This window comes from Mirounga leonina, unplaced genomic scaffold (genome assembly GCF_011800145.1).
Source record: "Mirounga leonina isolate KUSES-001 unplaced genomic scaffold, KU_Mleo_1.0 Mir_128, whole genome shotgun sequence".
Taxonomy (NCBI): domain Eukaryota; kingdom Metazoa; phylum Chordata; class Mammalia; order Carnivora; family Phocidae; genus Mirounga; species Mirounga leonina.
Window position 1 is genome coordinate 13,298,470 of NW_023270320.1, and position 20,349 is coordinate 13,318,818.

The 20,349-nt window shown below is 41.5% G+C and overlaps 1 protein-coding gene across 2 annotated transcripts in view; it reads left to right on the top strand.

The window, feature by feature from the left end:
* Positions 1-17,780, top strand: part of GSR (glutathione-disulfide reductase) — a 40,691-nt gene extending 22,911 nt beyond the window's left edge. Inside the window, exons 7-13 of one of the 2 annotated variants that reach the window (XM_035004085.1) lie at positions 3,180-3,279; positions 6,077-6,163; positions 7,392-7,550; positions 9,133-9,244; positions 11,893-12,024; positions 13,614-13,747; positions 17,104-17,286. In XM_035004085.1, the coding sequence (XP_034859976.1) occupies positions 3,180-3,279; positions 6,077-6,163; positions 7,392-7,550; positions 9,133-9,244; positions 11,893-12,024; positions 13,614-13,747; positions 17,104-17,253 (874 nt within the window). In that variant the 3' untranslated portion in view covers positions 17,254-17,286. Of the gene's footprint in view, positions 1-3,179; positions 3,280-6,076; positions 6,164-7,391; positions 7,551-9,132; positions 9,245-11,892; positions 12,025-13,613; positions 13,748-17,103 lie in introns of both variants that reach the window. The other variant, XM_035004084.1, reaches the window with a different exon arrangement.
* Positions 17,781-20,349: the final 2,569 nt, after the last annotated feature.

The window sequence follows — 20,349 nt, forward strand, 5'->3', positions numbered from 1 at the left end:
CTTGAATTTTCTTCACCTGCTTCTCTCTTTATGACCTTGGGTATCTCATCCACTAATATCCTAGGGAACGACATGGATCTTTTCTTTTCTTTCTTTCCCTCTCTCTCTTTCTTTCTTTCTTCTTTTCTTTCTTGTAGATTTATGTATTCATTTGAGAGAGAGAGAGCGGGGAGGGGCAGAGGGAGAGAAGCGGGCTCCCCGCTAAGCGCAAAGCCAGCGGCGGGGCTCGATCTCACAACCCGGAGATCACAACCTGAGCCGAAATCAAGAGCCGGATGCTTAACCAACTGAGCCACCCAGATGCCCCCTGACTCAGATCTTTCATTACAGTTTTTAGGACCAGAATCAAATACATGGTGGTTTTGAAGAATAAATAGTAAAGTCCTAAAACCATCTTCTTTCTTCACCTTAATACAGCGTCAGCTGATGATGTGTCTCAAGTAACTGATTCTGGTTTCCAAAGCAGCTAGTGCAGGGAGAATCTCCATAAATGAAGGCTCTGGCACTTTCACAAAAGAGAGCTTTTCTGAATTTGTCCTCTACGTGTGTTTGTCCAAAGGACCTTAGTAAACATATGTCACGGATTTAGATATATAGAAAAAGAATCTACCGAGGAAGATCGTTTCTCCAATTTGAAGAAGCTGCCACTTGCTGGCTTTCGAGGTTGCAGGGAGCCTCCTTTCGCTCTTGATAGGCGAGGATACCTAGGAGCTAGAGGAGGGGCCGTTTGGCTCAGGACTGGTCTTTATCTCCCTCTGAGTAGCACTCGCTCTGGAATCAGTATTGCTCAACAGTGCCGCTCCCGTTGGAGGTCTTAATCCTGCGTTTTTATAAAGACCTTCACAGAGGGTGACTAATAATCCATTGTCCGTACCTTTACCTTAATTCACCTGGAGCCACAGACGGTGAAACGGGCAAGAGGGCTTTGTTGAGTTTCATAGCTGCGGTGGAAACCTCCCATGAAGATATTCAGAGCAGGCACCCTCCTGACTTCGAGAGAAGCACAGTCTGTTTAGATTTGCTGTCTGCAGGGCATGCAGCCACGTCAGAGAAGCGCTTTTCTTCCCTCATGATCCTCCCTGTCCTGTTTGGTTTTAGGGTTGAATGATGACACATGTGAGAATGTTTCCAGAAATGTGGTCCTTACTTGTCACGTTTGGATGATACAAGTCAATTCTAGACTCACCCTCATAGAAGCTTCTTTATAGATACCTGTATAAAAGTAAAATCATTTATTTTAAAATATTTAAAATGCTAGCAATACAAGTTTAATAAGTGAATTTATGTGTGTTAGGACAAAACACTCTGGGAACATAGGAAATGAATGAACATTTTTTTTTCTTTTTTTAAAAGATTTTATTTACTTTAGAGAGAGAGTGCGTGAGCGTGTGTGAGCGAGGAGGGACAGAAGGGGAGGAAGAGGGAGAAAGAATCTGAAGCAGATGCCTCACTGAGCGGGGCTCGATCTCATGACCTCAAGAAAGGAAAAAAGGTCAAATATAATAGGAAAGAGGGAGGCCGAGATGGAAGAGCTATTTCATACCTTCCAGACTATGTAGACATTTCTCTTTCCAAATCCTGGATTGTAAGATAGCTGACTTGCAGCTATTTGGGTTCACACTTCGTCCTCTGTCTAGACCAGACCCCTCTGATGGCAGACTCACCACATGGATACCTTACCTTTGGAAGGTGGTTAAGAAAGGTTTCCTTTGCTCTTTCCAGATTGCTTGCTTCTTATCCTAGCACTGTAGCAATGGTAGAGGACCGTGTTTGAAGCGTTAGAGAACCCCAGCCCTAAACGGGACAGCTCCAGCTAAGGGGCATTTATGCTCCAGGCTGCAGCATGGAAGTAATCCTCATTTCTCTAGGGCCAGGATCAGCTTCTCCACCACTGACTCAGACCTTTGTCAGCATTCACCTAGTGTTGAAGATGCCTTCTTAGACTAAAGCTTATGCAGGAAGTCTACTTTTAATTCAGATCTATCCTATAACTTAAATGGCTTGCTTTAATTGGCCTATAACCTACTGCAAAGATTGGTAGAATTGAATAGTGATCAAGGAGAAGTTCTGAGCAGGGAAGAATCATGGTGAGTGTGTTGCCAGTTTTCGTTTTAGGTATGAAGGTCACTCATAAGGAATCCTCTCTGGGGGCAGCCTGGGTGGCTCAGTCGGTTAAGCATCTGCCTTCGGCTCAGGTCATGATCCCAGGGTCCTGGGATCGAGCCCCGCATTGGGCTCCCCACTGCGCAGGAAGCCTGCTTCTCCCTCTCCCACTCCCCTTGCTTGTGTTCTCTCTCTCGCTGTCTCTCTCTGTCAAATAAATAAAATCTTCAAAAAAATAAAATTAAAAAATCATCTCTAGTTTCAAAGGTTTTTTTGTTTCCTCTCTAGAGAAATGAGGCTAAAGAACTTTTTTAAGGTTTATTTGAGAGAACGAGTATGAGGGAGAGGGGCAGAAGGTGAAGAAGAGAGAATGTTTTAAGCAGACTCTGTGCTGAGCATGGACCCCAATGTGGGGCTCGATCTCACGACCCCCAGATCACCACCCTGACATCACGACCTGAGCCGAAACCAGGAGTCAGACGCTCAACCAACTGCACCACCCAGGCACCCTGAGGCTGAAGAACTTTTAATAACTAAAAGTATATTTCCCTTCTACAAAGGGATAAAATTCCAATGTGAGGGGCACCTGGGTGGCTTAGTCGGTTAGGTATCTGCATTTGGCTCTGGTCATGATCCCAGGGTCCTGGGATCGAGTCCCACACCGGGCTCCCTGCTCAGTGGTGAGTCTGCTTCTCCCTCTCCCTCTGTGGCTCCCCCTACTTGTGCTCTCTCTCTCTGTCAAATAAATAAAAAAAAAAATCTTTAAGAAAATATAAAATAAAATAAAATAAAATTGCAATCCAGTATCCAAGATTGAATCTTGGAGCAGAAAAAGGAAATGAATGGAAAAACTGGTGAAGTCTGAATAAAGCCTGGAGTATGGTCAATAGCAATGTACCAACGTCCATTTCTTAGTTTTGACGGGTGTACCATGGCTAGGCAAGATGTTAACTTGCAGAAAAACTGGGCAGAGTGTATATAGGACACCTCTGTACAATCTTTTCAACTTTTCCATAAATCTGAAATTATTCCCAAAAAAGTTTATTTAAAAATATTAACCCTATCTCTAATTTTAGCCGCAGTGTCATTGTTGGTGCGGGCTACATTGCTGTAGAGATAGCTGGGATTCTTTCCGCTCTGGGCTCAAAGACATCACTAATGATACGGCATGATAAGGTAAATTCTGTCCTTTTTTCCTTTTCCCTTCCCTTTGCTTGACCTTTTAAAAAAATCTACCCTGAGAATATTAAAGACTACGGTGTAAAGCATGTGGAGGTCAGTTGGTTTATTCTGCGTGGAACTGCATAGAAGCTATTTGAATTGGGCCGTATGTCCTTAGAGCTGCCACTGGATAATGATTTTGATTGGATCAGACTGGCTGGTATTTTCATCATGAAGTGGTAGGTATCAAGTGCCTTAAAAAGAAACATGCAGGCTTACATATAAATATTTGTTAAATTAAACAGACTGTCAGGTTAATTTCTTATTCTGGAAATCAATTTCACATGATCAGAAGGTAGTGTTGGATTAATAACACTCAGTCAAAAAAATTTACTACATGGTTTGCATTAAAAGAAAACGTATCAAAGATATTTGCACACCTATGTTCATGGCAGCATTATTCACAAGAGCCCAGGGATGGAAGCAACCCAAGTGTCCGTTGACAGATGAATGAATAAATAACATGTGTATATCTGTACAATGGAATATTATTCAGCCTTAAAAGAAAGGTCATTCTGACCCAGGCTACAACATGGATGAACTTTGAGGACATTACGCCAAATGAAGTAAACCAGTCACAAAAAGACAAATCTTATGATTCCCCTTATATGAGGTATCTAGAGTTGTCAAATTCATAAAAATAGAAAGTAGAATGGTGGTTGCCAGGGGTTGAGAGCAGAAGGAAGTGGGGAGTAGTTTAATGAGTATAGTTTCAGTTTTGCAAGAAGTAAAGTTCTGGAGATGGATGGCACAACAATGTGAAGAGACCTAACACTAAGGAACTGTATCCTTAGAAATGGTTAAGTTGGTAAATTTAATGTTATGTATTCTTTATCACAAAAAACAATAACAATAATAATAATAAAGGAAGCTTACAGATCATCTTATTGAATGTCATTTTATAGATGAAGAAATTAAGGCCAAGCAAAGTTTTGTGACTGCAAATTAGCATCATAACTGAGAGTCAGCTAAGGTCTTAGAAAGCCCAGGACAGTACAGTTGACCCTTGAAAACTTGGGGGTTAGGCGTGCTGACCCCTTGTACAGTGGAAAATCCAAGTGCAACTTTTGATTCCCTAAAAGCTACTAATAGCCTACTGTTGACCTTGGCCTGAAGCCTTATTAATAACATAAACAGTGAACATGTATTTCATATATGTGTTATATATCAAATTCTTAAAATAAAGTATGCTGGAGAAAAGAAAATGTTACTAAGAAAATCATAAGAGGGGCGCCTGGGTGGTTCTGTTGGTTAAGCGTCTGACTCTTGATTTCAGCTCAGGTCATGATCTCAGTGTTGTGAGATCAAGCCCTGCATCGGGCTTCATGCTGGGCGTGGAGCCTGTTGAAGAGTCTCTCTCCCTCTCTCAAAAAAAAAAAAAACAAACATAAGAGAGGGGTGCCTGGCTGGCTCAGTGAGTAGACCATGTGACTCTTGATCTCAGGGTCATGAGTCAAGCCCCACATTGGGTTTAGAGCTTACTTAAAGAAAAAGAAAATCATAAGAGAAAACACATATACTGTATTCTACTGAAAAAAAAAATCTGCGTGTAAGTGGACACATGCAGTTCAAACGTGTTCAAGGGTCAGCTGTTTCTTTCTGCTCAAATGCAGCCTTCATGTCATTACCTGTTGAAGTGTTACTTTATATGTTTTTTTGATTAGTCATGATAGTACCCCTGGGTTTTGGTACAGTATCGGAGCTTTCAGAGACATGGTTCCAGGCAATAATAAGAGTATTGGCCTAAGAATCTGGCTGACCTTAACAAGCGTGTGATTTGGACAAGTCATTTAATGCTTTAGGGACAGGATTTATCAGATCCCTAACCATTCAAATGCTGTGATTCTAATTCTTGATTATTTGAGCAAATAGAGGGAGACAAGGGAAATTGATAACCCCAGTCAACATGTACTTGAGGGAACTTTCTCTTTGGCTTTGAGACTTGTCATATAATTCACCTGCAGGAAATTTATATTTTGAATAATGTCTCCTCTAGGTTTAATGTTATGTTATTTTGCATCACAGGAATATATCCAGCAAACTGGAAGGAAGGAGAGAGGCAGAGGGATAGATAGCCTTAATTTAATGTGTAAATAAGTAAATAAACTGCAGCAGTTTATCAACAGAATGGATAATTCCTACATTTGGAAAATCAGCTCATTTGCACATGTCCTTGGGTTTCCTGCCCTCGCCAACCCCCCTAATTCTCCTCCTCTTTCCTGTCCTGGTGTAAGTCCATTCTAGAACTTTCCTATGAATAACTCATGACCTCCCATCTTCACCCTGCCTGGGGTTTGTTGCATGCAGATTATCACAAAGAACTCTTCGAGGCCATGTCTTGACTTTTTTTGCATAGATAAGGAGATTTTGCTAGCAAGATCTTCCCTTGAATCATACCAGAATGGAACCTGCCTTGGAAATACTGAAAGGGGAAGGAGAATTTCTGGACCCAAGACATAATTATGGAGAAAAGCAGCAAGCTTGGGAGGAGAGGGACATGGCGAAGAGAGTAGAAGCCTGAAGGTTGCCTGTCTATTTAACTCTAAAACAGGAGTTGGTGAAATCAGACATAATACAGACATTGGGGGTGATGTAGGAAAATAGATTAAAACTCCACTTACAATATGGCCATGAATGAAAGAGGAGATAGGGAGGATGCTGATATTTGGCTCCCAAGTTTGTAACGTTATCTTTAATCAAGTTTTATTCCTTTCCCACCACCCATCCCTCTGGTGCCTCTGTTTGTATACAGGTACTTAGAAATTTTGATTCAATTATCAGTTCAAACTGCACTGAAGAGCTGGAGAATTCTGGCATAGAGGTCCTGAAGTACTCACAGGTATGGCTGAGCCCCAAGCATGCTTACAGCCCTTCTTCGAAGCTCTGTGTGTCCTGAATCACACTTTCTGCTTTTGGTTCCACCCGAGTGTTTAATAAACACAAACTCTATGTCTCCCCCAGTCAATGTATCCTTTCTAGAGTTACCAATTCTTTTCTTTATCCTAAGAAGCTATATTTCTCAATTATGTGAGTAAAGTCAAGGTATAAAGGATTAGAAATCTGGTAGTTGAATTTAGTTAGAACTGCAGCTCATTTTTTTTTTGGTGCTCAAATGCCTTATTGAACATGCTTATTTTTGAGGTTTATATTTATTTTTCAGGGAATAATATTATGGAATCTTTTTAAAGTATACCCTTTTGAGTTCTGCAAATGCACAGAATTATAGAGTACTCTACTTCTTAGGGAATCATTAAATTTCAGTTTTCCTGGAGCATTAGGTTTGCAAAAGCAATTTGGTCCCTAGAGCTGCACCCTCTCAGTGATGGCCCCATCAAGTAAAATAATAAATGTGAAATTGCTTTGTGAATGTCAAAGTGATAACCTGGTAGTGGGGTCAGAACCCCTTGGGATCTGCACTAAACTGTGTGCATCCAGCTCTTCTGACCTGATTCTCACCTCCTCTCTGTTCTGATTAAGAACATCCAGGAGAAGGGGCACGTGGGTGGCTCAGTCGTTGAGCGTCTGCCTTCGGCTCGGGTCATAATCCTAGGTCCTGGGATCGAGCCCTGCATCGGGCTCTCTGCTCGGCCGGGAGCCTGCTTCTCCCTCTCCCGCTCCCCCTGCTTGTGTTCCCTCTCTAGCTGTCTCTCTCTCTCTGTCAAATAAATAAAATAAAATCTTAAAAAAAAAAAAAAAGAACATCCAGGAGAAACATCGACTATGAGGTGTGAGCAAGGTTCTTAGTGATGCTGCTGCAACCCGTATCCTCCCCACCCTTCAGTCACCAATCACTGTGCTTAGATTTGTGACTTAAAATTTTATCACGATTTTTAAGAAGCACAGTTTAAAAACCTTGTTTTTAAGCTGAAGCATTAGGGTGCTGACACAAGCAGACATTTCTGGCCGTTGGCTGGATAGGAAACAGTCTTGGCTCCTAGGAGTTGTGGTGTTGGCGTCATTTGGGCAAAAGTGAATGTGTCAGCATGAAGGATCCACACGTAGGATTTGGTGGAGATTTTTTAAATGTTAAGAATTCTAATTTCCTCTTTGTTTTCCATTGCCAATAGGTCAAGGAAGTTAAAAAGACTTCCTCAGGCTTGGAAGTGTGCATGATTACTTCAGTTCCTGGTAGGAAACCCACCTTGACCACAATTCCAGATGTTGACTGCCTCCTATGGGCCATTGGGCGGGACCCAAACTCCAGTGGCCTGAATTTGAACAAAGTGGTAAGCTGACTTAGTCTAACCAAAGCATTCTTGAATCTGTTAGCAGTCCTATGTTCCCCACCCCCTGCCCCCACTAAACTTTGGTGGGTTCTGTTAGATTTTTTTTCTCTTTTTATCCATACATCCAGTTTGTCATCAAATCCCATTGCTTCTTTGAAATTGAAAAAAAAAAATTATTTTACCTTTTTAATGTGATCACCCTAGATCAGGTCTCTGCCCTGAGTAGCCTCTTTCTTACAGATTTCCTTTTTACAGTGATACTTGGCTCCTTAAAGTCCTGTAATTACTTCTTTTTTTTTTTTTTTTAAGATTTTATTTATTTATTTGAGAGAGAGAATGAGATAGAGCGAGCATGAGAGGGAGGAGGGTCAGAGGGAGAAGCAGACTCCCTGCTGAGCAGGGAGGCCGATGCGGGACTTGATCCCGGGACTCCAGGATCATGACCTGAGCCGAAGGCAGTCGCTTAACCAACTGAGCCACCCAGGCGCCCCCTGTAATTATTTCTTATCATCTGCAAACTAATCTCCATTGCTGGGTGTGTCAGTCATCCTGAACATTTTGGGCACTTGGGGTTGGAAGTAGATGTGAAGCCGATCTACCAGTGTTACAATTAACATTCTGAGGTGTTCTTTTAGATTTTGAAGGCAAGTCTATTGTCTACCTAGCTTGGGGTCTAGGTCCCAGAGTTTGACCCAATTTTGAGTCTTAGTTCTGTTACTTACCAGTTGCATGGCCTTAAGCAAGCAGCTTAATTACTCTTTAAGTTTCAATTGCTTCATATTAGTGTAGGAATAAAAATAGTCCTTATCTCACTGGGTTATAGAGAAGAGTAGATGATGAGAAAGTGCATGCAAAGTAATTAGTTTATTTATTTAAAGATTTTATTTATTTATTTATTTGAGAGAGAGAAAATGAGAGAGCACAAGTGGTGGGGGAGAGGGAGCAGCATGCTTTGTGGGGTGCCACCCCGGCGCCCCACAAAGTAATTAGTTTAGATGCTGGCTTGTAGTATGAACTCAGTCCATGTTAACCAGCTGCTGTTGTTGATGATTTTGATGATTTTCCTGATACCCTTTACTACTCTACAAGTAATAATAGGATTATTTTATGTTTGTGGTTTATATATTTGATGGAACCTCTTGCGCATCAGGTAACATTTTGATTTATGTTCTAATAGTAATATCCTTTACCATGTGGATTATTTTTTCAGCTCATAAAAGGTATTTTTCAGCATTTTAAAAATAAAATATTGGGGCACCTGGGTGGCTCAGTCATTAAGTGTCTGCCTTCGGCTCAGGTCATGATCCCATGGACCTGGGATTGAGCCCCGAGTCGCTCCCTGCTCAGCAGGAAGTCTGCTTATCTCTCTCCTCTGCCTTCCCCCTCTACTCATGCTCTCTCTCTCTCAAATAAATAAAAATCTTAAAAAAAAAAAAAAAAGACATTTTTCGTCTTGTGGTTGAGGGTTGTGGTTTTTAAAGATTCGGGCTGAAGAGGTGCTTGAAATGAAGATCCAGAGATTTGGTTTGCCTTTTTTGGTAGATTGACCAAATAGTGACATGATAGCCTTTCACTTTTTTAGGGGATTCAAACTGATGACAAAGGTCATATCATAGTAGATGAATTCCAGAATACCAGCATAAAAGGCATCTATGCAGTTGGGGACGTGTGTGGAAAAGCTCTTCTTACTCCAGGTACTGTTTTCCTCATTTCTTGGGTAAGGGAAGCTCTGTGGGTTATATAAAACCGTTCAGCTCTTCACAGTCCAATCAGCTTAAGCAAAGTTAAAAGGATGAGTGTCTTAATGCTGTCGAAATAATAGTATATTGAAGTAGTTTGGTACCTGATGTTTTCTGAATAATATTCATTTTTCCTTAGAAGACTTTAAAAGGGCTTTAGTGAAGACTAAAATTGTTACAGAGATGATATGGTCACCTTCTGAAGAAGCTGTAAGTTAGAATCTGAGTTGCATGTGGTGACAGTGGAAGGAAGTGGCTTTGGGAAGAAGCAGTTTAGAGTAGCATTCTTACATGATTATTTAGTCTTTTTTTTTTAAGTTTTTTTTAAATTTGTGTATACGTATTTTTTAAGTTATTTTTTAAGTAGGCTCCATGCCCAACGTGAGGTTTGAACTCACGATCCTGAGACTGAGAGTTGCGTGCTCTACCCACTAAACCAGCCAGGCGCCCTGATTATTTATTATAATGACCAAGATTGACCCAACTCCCATAATCCCATACGTCAACCTACTTTCTGAGTTAACTGGCACCATTTCAAGCTTTTTTCCCCACTTTTTTTTTTTAAGTATTACTACCTTTTTTTTTTTTTAAGATTTTATTTATTTATTTGACAGAGAGAGACCCAGCGAGAGAGGGAACACAAGCAGGGGGAGTGGGAGAGGGAGAAGCAGGCTCCCCAAGGAACAGGGAGCCTGATGCAGGACTCGATCCCAGGACCCTGAGATCATGACCTGAGCCAAAGGCAGATGCTTAACAACTGAGCCACCCAGGTGCCCCTTTTCCCCACTTTTATTAGTGACATCACTCCATCTGCTTTCACTCTGTGCCCCTGTGGTACCTCACCAGCCTTTCTAGAATGGCGCTGGATCTTTCCTCAGGATGGAAAGTTACTGCAGTCACACACCCAAAGCCTTTTAGCTCCTTCTGGAAGTTCTTTTAACAAAAGCAAAATAACAAGCAAAGTTTCAAAAACTTGATAACTAATCTAATCGTTGAAAATTATATCAAAGAAAATTTCTTATGTATCCTACTGATACCTTATTTTGGGGAAAAACTGTCAATTTGAAATCAACAAAATTATTAACTGATGCTTTTACTGAATAATAGGCATTTTTTCTAAATATGAGATAAAAACAGGCTAAGGAGAATAAACTTTAAAAAAAAAAAATAAGGGCGCCTGGGTGGCTCAGTCTGTTAAGCGGCTGCCTTCGGCTCAGGTCATGGTCCTGGAGTCCCGGGATCGAGTCCCGCATCGGGCTCCCTGCTCGGCGGGGAGTTTGCTTCTCCCTCTGACCCTCCCCTCTCTCATGCTCTCTGTCTCATTCTCTCTCTCAAATAAATAAATAAAATCTTAAAAAAAATAAAATAAAATAAAATAAGAAGTGGGTGCCTGGGTGGCTCAATTGGTTAAGCGACTGCCTTTGGCTCAAGTCATGATCCTGGAGTCCCGGGATCGAGTCCCACATCGGGCTCCCTGCTCAGCGGGGAGTCTGCTTCTCCCTCTGACCCTCCCCCCTGTCATGCTGTTTATCTCTCTCCCAAATAAATAAATAAAATCTGTAAAAAAAAAAAAAAAAAGTAAAAATCATTTAAAAAATAAACTTAAAAGGGGCGCCTGGGTGGCTCAGTCGTTATGCGTCTGCCTTCAGCTCAGGTCATGATCCCAGGGTCCTGGGATCGAACCCCGCATCGGGCTCCCTGCTCCGCAGGAAGCCTGCTTCTCCCTCTCTCACTCCCCCTGCTTGTGTTCCCTCTCTCACTGTGTTTCTCTCTGTCAAATAAATAAAAATCTTTTAAAAATAAATAAATAAATAAATAAACTTAAAAAAAATCTTATGGGGGCACCTGGGTGGCTCAGTTGGTTAAGCGTCTGACTCTTGATCTCAACTCAGGTCATGATCTCAGGGTTGTGAGTTCAAGCCCTGCGTTGGGCCCTGACTTAAAAAAAAAAAACTTACTCTGTCAAGTCAGTAGCAATATGACTAAGTGTGTAACTGGTGATTGTCTGAGACCATGGTCACCAGAACCAAATGGGCCCAGAAATCCTCTTGGACAGTAAGGGAGAGTGTGGGGTCATTCACTACCCAGGATTGTGGTCTTTATCCTTGCCAATGAGAGCCCTTATCCTTCAGGACCAGCCAGGGAGGAGGAGCCACAATGTACCTGATAGAGAGGCTGAGGCTGGGGGGCCTTCTAGGGAATTAAAGGGAAAAAAAAAAAAAACCCATACTGTGAAATGCATAATGTTATAAAGTGGAGCTATAGTTGGTCAAAACTAATATAGTTTGCTTCATTAATAATGTATCAAAAAGCTAATATCCTAATTAAGTAGGTAACTGCCAGATGATTGGGAACTAGTAAATAAGCCCCCTCACCCTTTCTTTGTCCTAATAGAATGTACAGAATTTATATAAGATGATAGTTTTGAATTGTTAACAGGCATTGGTATGTCTTCATTATAGTGACCTAGATATTATAATGAGCATTGGCGTAAAACTTTGTCAGAAGTAGTACATTAAGCCAGACGAGGAAATGGTTAGAACAATTCTGTGGTTTTAAAGTGAGCAATAAACTGAGACGCTGATTTACAAATATCTTTGTAGTTGCCATAGCTGCTGGCCGAAAACTTGCCCATAGACTTTTTGAATGCAAAGAAGATTCCAAATTAGACTATGACAACATCCCCACGGTCGTCTTCAGCCACCCCCCGATTGGGACAGTGGGACTCACGGAAGGTAGGTGTTTAAAAACAAAGGTGATTTATAGTTTCCATCTTCCCCCTGACTGCAGGGGGAAGGTGCTGACTAAATCTCCCTGCACTCCCTAAATTCCACTCCTTTCTGGTTGGCCTCTTACTACAATTCGTTTCCTCCCTAACTGCCAACACTTGGAGAGTAGAATTCCTTTTCCCCACACCACCCTGTGTGTCTTTGCCTTTTTTTTAGCTTTTTTTATTTGAACTAATTTCAAATTTAAAGAAAAGTTGCAAAAATATAGTAATTCCCCTTATCTGCGGTTTCGCTTTCTGTGGTTTGTTACCCGCGGCCAACTGTGGTCTGGAAGGACATGATCCTCCTGACTTACTGTGAGTAGGTTGGGAGTAGCCTAACACTAGGTCACAGCACCTACATCACTCACTTCACCTCCTCACACAGGCATTTTATCACCTCACATCATCATAAGAAGAAGGGTGAGTGCAGTACGATAAGGCATTTTGAGAGAGGGAACTTTTATTATAGTGTACTATAATTGTTCTGTTTGTAATTATCAGTTATTGTTCATCTACTGTGCCCAGCTTATAAATTAAGCTTTATCATAGGTATGTATGTATAGGAAAAAATAGTATACATAAGCTTTGGTATTATCCACAGTGTCAGGCATCCACTGGAGATCTTAGAATGTTTTCCCTGTGGATAATAGGAGACTACTGTAGTACAAAGGACTATGTATACCCATAACATTTTTGCTTTACCATAATTTTCTCTACACACACGCATAAACACACACACTTCAGTATCTATTTCCTAGGAACGAGTCCATTCCTTTACATAAGCTACGGTTTTCAAAAGACAACATTTAAATTGATAAAATATTGGGTGCAGGGATAGGCAAAAATAGGTAAAGAGGATAAAGAGGTACAGACCTCAAGTTATAAAATAAGTCATGGGAATGAAAAGCAGAGCATAGCGAATATAGTTATTAATATTATAATAACTTTGTATACTGACTGATGGTGACTACACTTAATCATAGTGAGCATTTTGCAATGTTTATAATTGTCGAATCGGTATGTTGCACGCCTGAAACTAACATAATGTCAACTATACTTCAGTTTACAAAAAAGGTATTAAAAAAATAAATTCATACAATATTATCCAAACTATTCACATTTTGCTAATTCTCTCAAATAATGTCATTTTTTTCTTCTTTAGATTTTTTTTAAGTAATCTCTATACCCAATGTGAGGCTCAAACAACCGCCAGATCAAGAGTCACATGCTCCACTGACTGAGCCAGGCAGGAGCCCCTCAAATAATGTCATTTTTAACACTTTTTCCCCCAAGGTCAGGATTCAGTGCAGGATGATGCATTGTATTTAGTTTTCATTCCCCTTTGGTCTCCTTTGATCGAGAGACAAAATTCCTTAGCCTTTCCTTTGTCTTTCATGACATCAGCATTTATGTTACAGAATGTCCCTCATTGAAGTGTTGATATTTTCTCATGATTTGACTCAGGTTATATATTTCTGGCCATCTCTCTCTTTGATAGCTCAGTGGAATTATTTAGGTTTTTGACAGATGCTTTTTTTTCCCTGTGCATTATAGATGAGGCCATTTATAAATATGGAAAAGAAAATGTGAAGACCTATTCAACCACCTTTACCCCGATGTATCACGCCGTTACCAAAAGGAAAACAAAATGTGTGATGAAAATGGTTTGTGCCACCGCAGAGGAAAAGGTATGGGGAAAATGTAGTAAGCTAAAAAATGTTTTCAGACTTGCAGGGATGGGGGTATTTTGGTGGGGTGGGGAGACCAAGTAAAGTGTTAAGCCTTCTCTGTTTCAACTGGTGCAGTCCCACTTTTATCTGCCTACATATACTGGGATTCTTTGTAATATTTCATTAAGAAAGAAGGTTCCAGGGGCACCTGGGTGGCTCATTCAGTTAAACGTCTGCCTTTGGCTCAGGTCATGATCCTGGGGTCCTGGGATCAAGCCTCCCATCGGGCTCCCTGCTCAGTGGGGAGTCTGCTTCTCCCTCCCCCTCTGCCTCTCCCCCCCACTCACTCGTGTTCTCTCTCTCACTTCGCTTTCTCTCTCAAATAAATAAAATCTTTTTAAAAAGAAAGAAAGAGGGGCACTTTGGTGGCTCAGATGGTTAAGCGTCTGCCTTCGGCTGGGGTCATGATCTCCAGGTCCTGGGATCGAGCCCCATGTTGGGCTCCCAGCTCAGCAGGGTGTCTGGTTCTCCCTCTCCCTCTTCCTCTCCCCATGCTTGTGCTTTCTCTGTCTCTCTCTCTCAAATGAATAAATAAAAAATCTTTTAAAAAAAATAAAAAGAAAGGTTCCATGTGTTTGTGCTTTTAAAACATAGGAGGGAGGGGCGCCTGGGTGGCTCAGTCGTTAAGCGTCTGCCTTCGGCTCAGGTCATGGTCCCAGGGTCCTGGGATTGAGCCCCACATCAGGCTCCCTGCTCAGCGGGGAGCCTGCTTCTCCCTCTCCCACTCCTCCTGCTTGTGTTCCCTCTCTCCTGTCTCTCTCTCTGTCAAATAAATAAATAAAATCTTAAAAAAAAAAAACAAAAAACATAGGAGGGAAAGGTTGAAAACCACAGAAAAGCTCACTGTCATTGACCCATAGGTTAGCATAGATAGGCCCCTCGGAAATACTGATAAGTGTAAGAACTTAATGGAAGATAAATTTAGATTTAACATAACCAATCTGAAGAAGAGAGCGCTTATTCAATAAAAAATTTTCTGAGATATCACTTATCTAGTTTTGGTTTAATATTTTGAGGACCTGCCTGGCTGTTTTCCAGAGTAGCTGCATGCTTTTCACATGCCCCTCAGCACTGCATGAGGGTTCCAGTGCCCCCACCCCCTCGCCAACACTTGTTACTGTCTTTTATTATAATTGTCCCAGTGGATGAGAAGTGGTATCTCATTGTGATTTAAATTTTGGACAGGTTTGAATTTAAGCAGGTTTTTAAAAAAATAATTTTTAAATAGGTTTATTTGGGTATTAGGCCAACCTATGGGGCTTTTCTACAAATTGAATTAAATATTACAGTGGGACATAGCAATATGCTCTAGGAACATGGCTCTGGGAAGGGATAGCAGCTTAGTTGAAGATTCAGGTGTAGTTTCCAGTTTCTCTTGTCAAAAAGAGCACAGTCTGTATCTGATTCAGTGACCCTATAAACCAAAAGCCACAAGACATAGTCCCTGGATTATAGAAATCAACGTCACTGAGGATTGACAGAAGCAGAGAATCAGAGCAAAGAAAGTAAGTGGGTTGGCAGCAAAACAAAAGTTGCTGTTTTTTGGCCCTGAATGTTCCTGAATAGGATAAGATGTCCAGATATTAAATCAGTGAGGTCTCTACTTCTCTCTTATCAGTTATTTCTTCATGCCCTTTATCATTCATTTGATAAATATTACCTGACAGACTACCAAAGACTAAGAACTGGGATATGGAGAGGAATCCTATAAAGTTCCTGCCATCCCCCAAAACTTAGTAAATTTAGTTTAGATCACAGTATCTAAAAATCTGTATGGTTTGGGACTTTTTTGTTTTAAATTGAGATATACTTTTTTTAATTGTAAAAAAAAAAACATAAAATTTACCATCCTAATCATGGTAAGTATAGAGTTCAGTAGTATATTCTTTTTTTTTTTTTTTTAAGATTTTTATTTATTTATTTGACAGAGTGAGAGAGCATAGCAGGGGGAGCACAGAGGGAGAGGGAGAAGCAGGCTTCTTGCCAAGCAGGGAGCCAAATGCGGGGCTCCATCCCAGGACCCTGGGATCATGACCTCAGACAAAGGCAGATGCTTAACCAACTGAGCCACCCAGGTGCCCCTCAGTAGTATATTCTTGCTCTATTTTTAACCAAAGTATTTCTGTGGCTAAATTTTATACTTTCTCACTCTGCTGAGAATATTTGCTGGAGGGCGCCTGGGTGGCTCAGTCGGTTAAGTGTCTGCCTTTAGCTCAGGTCATGATCCCGGGGTCCTGGAATTGAGTCCTGCATCAGGCTCCCAGTTCAGCGGGAAGCCTGCTTCTCCCTCTTCCTCTGCTCTCCCCCCGCCTCTTGTGTGCTCGCTCTTGCTTTCCTGCTCTGTCAAATAAATAAATAAAATACTTAAAAAAAAAAAAATTTGCTGGAGGTGGAACATTAATACAGTTTTTAAATGATTGAGAAACAACTGGAAGATGCGATATGAAACAAATGTCTCTTAATGGTCCTTCGTGCGGTCATCCAGTGTGTGTGGACTAAGGGCCTCCTGAGGGCCATCTTTTGCTTGGTCATATGGAGAGAGCAGGAAGCAAATATAGGCAGGTTCCCTCTCTGTGGAGATTAAAATCTGCAGGGAAGATGGGCTGTAATTTTCTAGTCCCCAAATAAATAGAACATTGTAGTTGTAAGAGTCATGAAGGAGAGGGCGCCTGGGTGGCTCAGTTGGTTGGGCGGCTGCCTTCGGCTCAGGTCATGATCCTGGAGTCCCTGGATCGAGTCCCGCATCGGGCTCCCTGCTCGGCGAGGAGCCTGCTTCTCCCTCTGACCCTCCCCCCTCTCATGTGCTCTCTCTCTCTCTCTCTCAAATAAATAAATAAAATCTTTAAAAAAAAAAAAAGTCATGAAGGAGAGATACTGGTACCAAGTGATCACGTGATAGACAGTTTCACTTGGTTGGGAAGGCAAGTGTAGCTCTCGGAAGAATGAATGGGCTTTAACTCAAAAGGGGAGGAAAAATTGTCCAGACAGAGGGAACAGCTTGTGCAAAGGAGAGAGCATGGTGAATACTCGGGACGGAAGGAAAGCCAGAGGGGCCTGAGAGGGGAGGGCTGTGTAGGGTGGGCTGGGGAGAGACATGGAGGCAGGACGGCGTAGGACCTTGTAGGCTGTGTTCTGCCATGTCCAGGTGAGAGACTCAGGTGTTTTTGAGATTTTAAAATATCACGTATCTCACATGACAAATAAAAAACGTATTCGTCTACCTAATAAAAACTTTTACTCATGACAAATAAAAAACGTATTCGTCTACCTAATAAAAACTTTCACTTTAAGAATTTTTCCTCCCCTCTCCCTAGGTGGTTGGGATCCATATGCAAGGAATCGGGTGTGATGAAATGCTGCAGGGTTTTGCTGTTGCAGTTAAAATGGGAGCAACAAAAGCTGACTTTGACAACACGGTTGCTATTCACCCTACCTCTTCAGAAGAACTGGTCACGCTTCGTTGAAAACCCAGAGACTTGTATGGTGGGCAGCTGGACCAGGAGACCCAAAAAGAACCAAATTACCATGTTTACTTACCACCGTTCCCATTTTATGTATTTCTTTATTGTAATCAGGAAATTCTGATAGTGGAAATTTTCAGTGTGTAGTAGGACTTATGTAATTAGAAAGTTGTTTTGTCATCCACGGTTAATTTTCATTTGATTGCACCTCACAGTAATCAATATTTTAAAGTTTGGGGTTTTTTTTTAATTTTTTATTGACAGCTCTGTGCTAGCTGGTTTTTTGTTTTGTTCTGTTTTGTTTTTGTTTGAGCTTCCTTCCAGCTAAAAAACTATATGAAGTACAGTTAATTAAGGTGTTTGAATGACTATCGCTTGCTGATTTTTATAGATGAAGATGACAGCAGGTCTGCATATTGCAAAGCTACTTCAACAATGTGACCTTTCTCCAAAAGCGTGTGACAGGAGAGACCGCTTTCCTACTCTATTTCTTTTGCTTTAAATGATTAAAGATCATGTTCCTTTTATGAGGTGCAGTACATCAAACTTGGGAAAGATTTACACGAGTGAGGGACATTTTGGCAGTGATTTCTGCTTTCAGAAGGAGAGGAATTAAAAGTCTCTTCCTCGGGCGCCTGGGTGGCTCAGTTGGTTAAGCGACTGCCTTCGGCTCGGTCATGATCCTGGAGTCCCTGGATCGAGTCCCGCATCGGGCTCCCTGCTTGGCGGGGAGCCTGCTTCTGCCTCTGACCCTCCCCCCTCTCATGTGCTCTCTCTCATTCTCTCTCTCTCAAATAAATAAATAAAATCTTAAAAAAAAAAAAAAAAGTCTCTTCCTCTGCTGAGAGTTCATAGTTCAATGAATGATTTCAAGTTTTTTTATGTGCTCTTGTCATTTTTTTTTCCTGAAAACTATGTCCAAAAATCTGAAAATAAAATCCTAGCCTTGGGGCGCCCGGGTGGCTCAGTCGTTAAGCGTCTGCCTTCGGCTCAGGTCATAATCCCGGGGTCCTGGGATCGAGCCCCGCATCGGGCTCCCTGCTCCGTGGGAAGCCTGCTTCTCCCTCTCCCACTCCCCCTGCTTGTGTTCCCTCTCTCGCTGTGTCTCTTTCTGTCAAATAAATAAAATCTTTAAAAATAAAAAAATAAAAAAATAAAATAAAATCCTAGCCTTTTCTTCTTACAGAATTTGTTATTAGGGATTTATAGCTAAGAGGTCATTTTCTAAGATATTTCACATTGGAGATTACATGCTAACAGTGAGCTACCTTAAGTAGGCTTAAGGCCTTATGAGGGGTAAAAAAAGAGATTTTTATAGATTAAGAGCAGAGGTATAAAAGAAGCGCTTAGCAAAGTTAATGGTTGAGTTGGAAGAACAGTCTAGAAATCACTTAGGTTTTTAGCATTTTATTTCCATTAGCTTGCACCAAGTAGGTAAATTAGTTAAATTTTTCCATGGTTTTCATTAGTGACATAGTGCTACTGATTTCTTTCTTTAAGCTTTTACTGAATGTCTTTCTGGTTAGCCATGGCCAGGTTGCTGACTTGGTGAGTAGGTCCAATGTCATCAGAAGAAAAATACCACATTAGTAACTAGGTTATGTAACTGTTGCAGCAAGAAAATAGGGTCTAAAAACCCAAACATGGACTGACATAACTCCTCCTCCTCATCTCTTTGTCAACCACCTAAAAGGTAGTGGACCACGGTTCTGGGCTCTGCCGGCCTGGTTTTGTCTTACTCTGCGTAGAGCCCAGACTTTGGGTGTTACTTTGTAAGGAACAGGGGAGACGCTTCTAGTTAGATCCACTCTAACACCATGTGTTTTTTATCTTAGGCGTCCTTTGCCCTGCTTTTTTTCTGGGTCCATAGTAAACCAACATGCAAGTAACCTTTTCCAAGTTGCGGTCTTCATTCTCATCAGGTCCCAAGTGAGTCTAGCCTGTGAGGTTATCGGGCAGCACAGCTTCCACTACTCAAAGCACTGGGCCACGTGAAGATACACAAGGTGGCACGTTGTATACTCTGCACGTTGTAGGTCCCCTCATTAGAGTGGATGTTGAAGAAAGGACACAGTACAGTTGACCCTTGAACAACATGGGTTTGAATTGTGTGGGTCTACTTATATGTAGATATTTTGCAGTACTATAAATGTATTTTCCTTCTGATTTTCTTTTTTTAGGATTATTTATTTGAGAGAAAGAGAGCACAGGAAGGGGGGGGGGAGTAGCAGAGGGAGAGGGAGAAGCCGATTTCTCGCTGAGCAGGGAGCCCGACACGGGCTTGATCCCAGGACCTGAGCCGAAGGCAAGATGCTTAACTGACTGAGCCACCCAGGCACCCCCCCCTTCTGATTTTCTTAATAACATTTTCTTTTCTCTAGCTTATTTTATTGTTTTTTTGTTTTTTAGTGAGCTCTGTGCCCAATGTGGGGCTTGAATTCATGACCCCAAGATCTAGAGTCACAGGGTCTCCTGCTCTACCAACTGAGCCAGTCAGGTGCCTCTCTAGCTTATTTTATTGTAATAATGCAGTATATAACACACAAAGTAATGTGTTAATTGACTGTTTATGTTATCGGTAAGGCTTCCAGCCAACATAGGCTATTAGCAGTTAAGTTTTTGGGGAGTCAGAAATTAATACAGGTATTTTACTGCATGGGGGGTTGGTGTCCCTAACCCCACATTGTTCAAGGATCAACCATACTTGCTTTCGAGTAATCATGTAGTCTAGAATAAGAGCTAAAATTCTACACAAATAACTCACTCAAAGTTCATCACAGGGTGACCATATGTTTTATTGCCTAGAATGGGACACTGTTGGGAGTGAAAGGGGGCACTATTAATTAATTGGGACAATGGGCACTGATTTGTACTATTGCAGGAAAATGGGACAGTGCCATCCTAAGGAAGCATCATTGAAAGAGGTGGAAGTATGTGAGTTAAGAGAGAGAAAGTGCCATTTTGTTGGGAAAACTGAAGGGCATGAGAAAGGAAGATTATATAAGGTGTGGAATTTGGGATTGTGGAGGTCAGAACATGTGGAAGGTACAGTGAGGCAGAATCGGGCAAAGTACATATGAGAAATTAGAGTTCAATTTG